The following is a 7,809-nucleotide window of genomic DNA, read 5'->3' on the forward strand; positions in this document are numbered from 1 at the left end:
GGAAGATAACTTAAAAAGCAGTCTTTTGTGTTAGAAGTGATGGTTCTTCCATACTTGTAACAAGAAGTAGAATTTACAATTTTGGCTATATGAATTTTGCAAAGAACTAAATAATGATCTGAGATATCATCACTTGGCTGAATAATTTCAACACCATCAACATCAATTCCATGTGACAGTATTAAATCTAGAGTATGATTTCGACAATGAGTAGGTCCTGAAACGTGTTGTCTAACACCAATAGAGTTAAGAATGTCTATAAATGCTGATCCCAATGCATTGTTTTCATTATCAACATGGATATTAAAATCACCAACTATTAAAACTTTATCTGCAGCCAGAACTAACTCGGATGTAAAATCACCAAACTCTTTAATAAAGTCTGTATGGTGCCCTGGTGGCCTGTATACAGTAGCCATCATTAACATTTGTTTCTTTGGATAATGTTATATGAAGTACCATTACTTCAAACGAGTTATACTTGTAGCCTGCCCTCTGAGAAATCCTGAAAACGTTGTTATAAATTGAAGCAACACCTCCACCTTTGCCTTTTAGACGTGGCTCATGTTTATAACAGTAATCTTGGGGGGTGGACTCATTTAAAATAATGTAATCATCAGGTTTTAGCCAGGTTTCTGTCAAACAGAGTACATCTATATTATGATCAGTGATCATATTATTTACAAAAAGTGTTTTCGTAGAAAGGGATCTGATATTCAATAAGCCAAGCTTTATCATTTGTTTATCCATATTGCTTCTGTTTTTTATTTGTTGAACCTCAATTAAATTGTTAATCTTAACTTGGTTTGGACGTTTTTTGTATTTTCTAGTTCGGGGAACAGACACAGTCTCTATAGTGTGATATCTAGGTGAAAGAGTCTCTATGTGCTGAGAATTAACTGACCTCTGTGACGGGAGGCAGCTAGCAGACGGTCGGTTTAGCCAGTCTGTCTGCTTCCTGACCTGGGCCCCAGTTAGTCAAGTATAAACACTAAGACTATTTGCCATATTTCTAGAGAGAAGAGTGGCGCCACCCCATGAGGGATGAAGACCATCTCTTTTAAACAGGTCAGGTCTGCCCCAAAAGCTCGTCCAATTGTCTATGAAACCTATGTTATTCTGTGGGCACCACTTAGACATCCAGATATTGAGTGATGACAATCTGCTATGCATCTCATCACCACGGTAAGCAGGGAGGGGACCAGAGCATATTACAGTGTCTGACATCGTGCTTGCAAGTTCATACACCTCTTTAATGTTATTTTTAGTGATCTCCGACTGGCGAAGTCGAACATCATTAGCGCCGGCATGAATAACAATCTTACTGTATTTACGTTTAGCATTAGCCAGCACTTTTAAATTTGCCAAGATGTCAGGCGCTCTGGCTCCCGGTAAACATTTGACTATGGTGGCTGGTGTCTCTATATTCACGTTCCGTACAATAGAATCACCAATAACTAGAGCACTTTCATCAGGTTTCTCAGTGGGTGCATCACTGAGTGGGGAGAACCTGTTTAATGTTTTGATCGGAACAGAAGAGCGGTGTTTTGACCCACGACTACGCTGCCTCACCGTCACCCAGTTGCCCTGCTGCTGGGGCTCTGTTTCCGGAACCGAACAATGTACAGGAATCCCTGAGCTAGACGCATCCAAAGCCGTATCTAGAGCCCTAACATTTTTACTGTCCTCAATTAAAGTTTGGATGCATGTCTCTAATTCTGAAATCTTCTCTGTCAGCCTAACTATTTCCCTACATTTATCACATGTGAATCCCTCATCAGCGACAGAGATAGATAAACTGTACATGTGGCAAGAGGTGCAAGAAACAATGATAGGAGAAGCCATTACTCACCGTGCTTGATGAAAATTCTTACTGCGGTTGTTTGATGAACTTGTGAAAAACTGGAGCGAGGGAGAGGAGAAAAGAAAACAGCGATAGGTTCGAATGAAAACGCTAATGACAAGCTAACGAGTGCTAACGCTTTGCAGGTGTACTGCACTCACGGAAATAAAATAAAAGTGAACGATCAAAGTTAATCTGATAAGATTGATCGATAATATCAGAAATATGGTGTGAATTAAGTTATATTTTACCACTTTAAAAAACAGAGAGTGATAGTAATATAAAGATTCTAGAGAAAAAAATAAAATAAAAACAGCTACACGGAGCTACAATTTGCTACAGAAGGCCAACAGGAAGTAGAGAAAACACTGTCCAACAGCGACACCTGCAGGTCACGTCATCTGTGTCTCCTGCCTGGGTGAGGATCATGCAGCGCTCGCTGACGGCGGCTGCCCTCACTGCGAGCTACTGCGGATGGTGACTCTGAGGACTCGCCTGGCATTCTTCTCCGAGCCTGCATCCTCCGCTGTGCCTCAGCGCCGTAAAAAGCGCTGCTCCCAGCGATTACCGGAACCGCCTCAAGCTCAACCGAGCTCGCCGGTTCTCCTCGCTTCACCGGCCTCCCCTGCATTGCTTCCCGATGGTCAGTGCCCGCTGTCTGCTGCCGCGTCTTCCGAGGAAGTGGATCTCAGGGCCGCGTCGGAGGAAGAGGACACGTGCTCTCTGCTAGCTTCGGGCAGTGAGGGTTGGGCGAGCTCCGGGGATCTCGCGCCTTCTGCTCAGAGGCCCAGCAGATGGGCTGATATCGAGAAAGAGCTGATGCGAGTGCTCACGCTGGCCGCGGCGAGCCTCGAGTGGTCTGCACCAGCGCCCCCCTCTCGTTCCCGGCTGGATGGTAGCTTTCTCCCGGATGAGCGTATTTCTCCCAGCTCGAAGCACGCCCCGTTTCTTCCTGAGCTTCATGAAGATGTGGCGAAAGCTTGGAACGCTCCATTCTCGGCGAGAACTCATTTGTCTGTTTCGCCAGCATTCTCCACACTGGACGGTGCTAAAAACAGAGGCTACCAGTCACTTCCGCTGGTGGAGCAGGCTATAGCAACGCACCTTTGCCCGCCCTCTGCTGGACGGCGGACGAAAGTGGCGTTGCCATCGAAAGCCTGCCGCATGACGTCATCTCTGCTGGCACAGATCTTCTCTGCTGCTGGGCAGGCTGCGTCTGCGCTACACACCATGGCCACGCTGCAGATTTTCCAGGGCGATGTCCTCCGCAAGCTGGATGAGATGGGACCTGAAGCGATCTGTCTTGCGGATCTGAGGAGTGCTTCGGATCTCTCCCTCCGCACTACTGAGTCCGCTGCACATGCCATGGGATGGGTTATGGCTTCCGCTACGGTGGCTGAGAGACATTTGTGGCTAACGCTTTCGGACATGGCAGAGTCTGAGCGCGCTGCGTTCCTCGACGCCCCGCTGAGTCCTGCTGACCTCTTCGGATCGTCTGTCAACGAGTTTGTCGAGAGATTCGTCGAGGACCAGAAAGCATCACAAGCGTTTAAGCACTTCTTGCCAAAGTGCTCCGGTTCTGCAGCGAGTCGCGCTAGACCGGCCCCGCAAAGCTCTCAGTCACGCCCCCCGCCTCCAGCTGCTTCATCGCGACAGCGTCAGCAACGCAGCTCGGGACCCCGTTCTCGCTCTTCCAGCCGTCGCCCCGTGCCGCGGGAGTCACGGCAGAGGATAACGGTGAAGCTGGAAGCCCTGAAGTCATCCTAGCACTTCTAGGAAAGCGCCGGTGTTCGAGTTCCACTGTGGCCGAGCTCTCACCCAAGCGCGCCGCTGTTGCAGTTCCAAAAATTTTTACTGTCTCAGTGTTTTCTGCAACGCACAAGCCTGCACAAGTGCCCGCTTGCCTGCACACAAAAGCCGTTATCACGGCTACCCACATATTTCCCGAAAAGAGTGTTATTTCTGGTGTTCCGGCCACGGCCGATGGTGCTATAAATGTAGTGACGATGCCCACTCCTCAGTGCCCATCTCCACATGTAAGCACAGCCCTGCACACAGGGCTCGTGCCCATAAGATTGACTCGATTGCGATTGGTCGATTGCGCGCGCTACATAGTAAACGTGCCCACTCCTCAGTGCCCACAAACACTGTCACACACGGCCCGTGGTTTCTGTAAAAACGAAACCTGTGCACGTACGCTCTGCCCAGGCAGACAGCGAGTCGAAAGCAGTAAATGTGCACGCTTGCAGCCCACAGTTACTCGCAGACATTACGAGTCCCACGGGACCAATCGGTTAAGCACCGGGACGGGGTCGAGGAGGAGCGATCTACCCGCTGTGATCAGCGCGCTCCCCGCCTCAAATGCCACAGGCATTACGCCCATGGTGCAGCACATCGAAGCGCCGCCGTTGCCCAGTCAACAGAGCGCGCTTCGCATCCAGCCCTTAGCCATTCATGCAGATGCATGGTCAGCGCTTCCAGGGGTTTCGCTACAGTTTTTTTGACGCCCTCCGCGCTTTCTTAGCGCGCGTCGAAACTGCGGTCAAAACAGAAGTAGCACACATACTTCGGGCCGAAATATCAAAGCTGTTGAGCAAAGGGGCTGTAGAGCCTGTATCTCAAGCTCAAAGCGAGGGGGGGCTGTACAGCAGATACTTTCTAGTGCCCAAGAAAGACGGGGGTCTCAGGCCCATACTGGAGCTAAGACAGCTGAACAAGGCATTGGTGCGGCGCGATCGTTTCGCTCAGAGAATTTCAGAAGATGCTGGGTCTCATGGCCTCAGCATCTCCAGTTCTTCGGTTGGGCCTGCTCCGCATGCGCCCTCTGCAGTTCTGGCTGAGAGCGCAGGTATCTGGTCAGCTGCGTCTCAGGGTCAATCAGAGCTGCGTTACAGCCCTGGAACCCTGGACAGTGAACGATTGGTACTAATCAGGTGTAAGCCTGGGGACTTCCTCGAAAGTGAAGATGGTGTCGACTGACGCCTCCATTTCGGGATGGGTAGCGCTGCTCGAGGGCAGACCGTCCTTTGGCCTGTGGTCAGAACGGGAAAAGCTCCAATATATCAAATGTCTGGAAATGCTGGCAGTGGAGTTTTGTCCCCGAATCAAGAGCCAACACGTCTTAGTTCGTTCGGATGACATGTCTGTGGTGTCCTACATAAATCGCCAGGGCGGTCTCGGGTCCCGAAACCTGTACAGGTTGGCGGAACGCCTCCTGGTTTGGGCTCAGCGCAACTTGCGCTCGCTGAGGGCAGTTCATGTGCCTGGGCTACAGAATCTGGGTCCATACAGGCTGTCCAGAAACAACATTCCCACGGGTGAATGATCTCTACACCCGCAAACAGTCCGGCTGTTGTGGGAGAGATTTGGCAGGGTGGAAGTGGACCTCTTCGCGTCCCACGAAAACGCTCACTGCCCCGCGTTCTTTTCCAAGAACGAAAGCGCGCTGTCACGGAGATGCCCGCTTTATGCTTTCCCCCCGTCTCCCTCCTTCCGCAGGTGATAGAACGGGTGAGGGAAACGAGATGTTCAATACTGCTTGTGGCACCATTTTGGAAGAACCAACCATGGTTTCCAGATTTGATGCAGTTAGCAGACTCTGCCCCGTGGCAAGTGCCGTTGAAGAGGGATCTCCTCTCGCAGGCCTGGGGCTCGATTTGGCACCCTCAACCGGAGTTGTGGTCCCTCCATGTGTGGGCGCTCAACGGTTACCCGCTGATCTCTCAGTGGGAGTGCTAAATACCATCACTCAGGCTAGAGCTCCGTCGACACGACGGCTGTATGCCTCGAAGTGGTTGGTGTTCTCCAGCTGGTGCACAGCTCGGGGATGTTCACCCCTTAGTTGTGAGGTGACTGAGGTTCTCTCCTTCCTACAGGAGCTGTTGGATAAGGGCGGAGCCCCATCCACGCTCAAAGTTTACGTGGCAGCTATCATAGCGTTTTCTGAGACAGCGCTCGGTCAGTCAATAGGAAGGAACTATTTGGTCATCCGCTTCCTTAGAGGCGCTAGGAGGCTGAATCCTCCCAGACCTCCGTCAGTCCCAGTTTGGGACCTCGCGACGGTTTTGGAGGCCATGAAGGGTTCCCCATTCGAGCCTATCCAAACGATTATCCTCCAGCATCTGTCGTTCAAGACAGTGTTCTTGTTGGCTCTCGCATCAGTGAAGCGTGGAAATGGCCGTTTCGAGACAGAGTGTATCCAGATGGATAATTTTTTGCTTCAGTATTTTGTGAAAAGAGACTTTTCTCGTAGCGTCTTAGCTAAGACGCAAACACTCGTTCCCTCTTCTAGAGAGAACCGAGGTTACGTTACAGTTTTTCTCGATTGCTTAAACACGTTTTTTGAAACTATGCCTCGTATTCTCAAAACTATAAACACAAATCCATAACGTCTCACCCAGTTTCCCAAACAACCTATTTTCAGGTCAAAATGAAGCTCTACACTCAAAACCATTCACTCTTGCTGAAAAATCAAACTTTGCCCTCAGACAGGACACACAAGCCCTCAAAATCACATACACTACAACATAGTCTAACACACTGGTGCAATAAATTCAAAACAACATTTCCAAAACTGGTAAGTTATGTTACTTGTGGTTCCCCTCCTCACAAACCTTTTCACATGATGAACAAAAGACACAACCAATGGATACATTGGCACATTTTTATTCATTCATGTACTACACAGTACAACAACAACAAAAAGATTATTCCGCCTCAGCCTCCCGTCTTTGGTCTGGGTCAGGCCAGAGAACCTCATCCACGTCACAGGCTATATTAGCCCTAGCCAGGCAGCGGGGGTAAAATCCTCTTGCATGCCTGATCCACCCCTGGCATGCATCTGACACATCTTGGCAGGCTTCTTCCATGGCCTGGATGAGGTGAACACACATATAAGGTTCTCGATCATACACTTTCCACCGCCATGCCGAAAAAAAAAACTCCTCTATTGGGTTTAGAAAGGGAGAGTATGCAGGCAGAAAGATGTTTGAAAATCTCAGGTTATTGGTAAACCAGTCTCGAACCAGAGCAGCGTGATGGAAGCTGACGTTATCCCAAACAACAACGTAGTGAGGGTCCTCTGGTTGTGCTGGTTCCTTGTGGTCCAACTGGAACATATGCTCTCTTAGACCGTCGAGGAAAGCAAGGAGGAGCATATTGTTATAGGGTCCTAAAATGGCATGGCGGTGGAGTACCCCTCGTTGGCTGATGGCTGCGCACATAGTGACATTCCCTCCGCACTGACCAGGGACATTTACAATAGCCCGATGGCCAACTATGTTCCTCCCCCTTCTCCTTCTTTTGGTCAGGTTGAAACCAGCCTCATCTACAAAGATAATTTCATGGGGAACAGGCCAGCCTTCAATCTCAAAGATTCTCTGCAAAACACATGAAACACAGTAGAGTAAATCACTATGCTGAAGCACAGTTCAAGAGGGCACAAATGGCAGCATAAACTGCTGTACTATGATGGTACACAATACTTCATGCGATATCAAAATTCATACCTGAACATATTCCACTCGTTGGTCTTTCACTCTGTCAGAGTTTCGTTCAAAAGGGACGTGGTATACCGGTTTCATCCGGAACGGGTGCTTTCGGAGGATGCGGTCAATTGTGGAGAGAGGCTGATGGCATTTATTCCTCGAAAATTATTATTATCCTCAATCACTCTCCTTTGAATCTCTCGCAGGCGGATTACATTATTGGCAATGACCATGTTTACAAGCTCCCTCTATTGCCCCTCTGACAAAAGCCTTAACCTTCCTCCACCAGGTGGTCGTCTCTGTGTCCTAAAAAAAATAGAAGCACTACTGTGAGCATTACTGTAACTCTCACACATCCTTTTTACAGGAAGAAATCGAAACATACTGAAACTATCTGTATGCGAGGCAATTTGATGCATTTCTTTATTACAGTAGTACATATTACATAGTGCACCGTAGATGTGATGTCAAAGCACAGAG

At 49.0% G+C, this 7,809-nt stretch overlaps 1 protein-coding gene across 1 annotated transcript; it reads right to left on the reverse strand.

Moving 5' to 3' along the window:
- Positions 1-6,166: 6,166 nt before the first annotated feature.
- LOC132137474 (uncharacterized) lies at positions 6,167-7,450 on the reverse strand. The gene is made up of 2 exons (XM_059547492.1): positions 7,351-7,450; positions 6,167-7,221 (listed from the first exon to the last, which is right to left on the reverse strand). The coding sequence occupies exons 1-2, from the start codon at positions 7,423-7,425 to the stop codon at positions 6,550-6,552; spliced, it is 747 nt and encodes a 248-aa protein (XP_059403475.1). The 5' UTR covers positions 7,426-7,450; the 3' UTR covers positions 6,167-6,549.
- Positions 7,451-7,809: the final 359 nt, after the last annotated feature.

Source organism: Carassius carassius, unplaced genomic scaffold, assembly GCF_963082965.1.
Source record: "Carassius carassius unplaced genomic scaffold, fCarCar2.1 SCAFFOLD_173, whole genome shotgun sequence".
Taxonomy (NCBI): domain Eukaryota; kingdom Metazoa; phylum Chordata; class Actinopteri; order Cypriniformes; family Cyprinidae; genus Carassius; species Carassius carassius.

Coding starts and splice junctions, on each gene's coding strand:
- LOC132137474 (XM_059547492.1), bottom strand. CDS start 7,425: ATGAAACCGGTATACCACGTCCCTTTTGAACGAAACTCTGACAGAGTG. Junction 7,222..7,350: donor AACGAGTGGAATATGTTCAG/GTATGAATTTTG, acceptor TGTGTTTTGCAG/AGAATCTTTGAGATTGAAGG.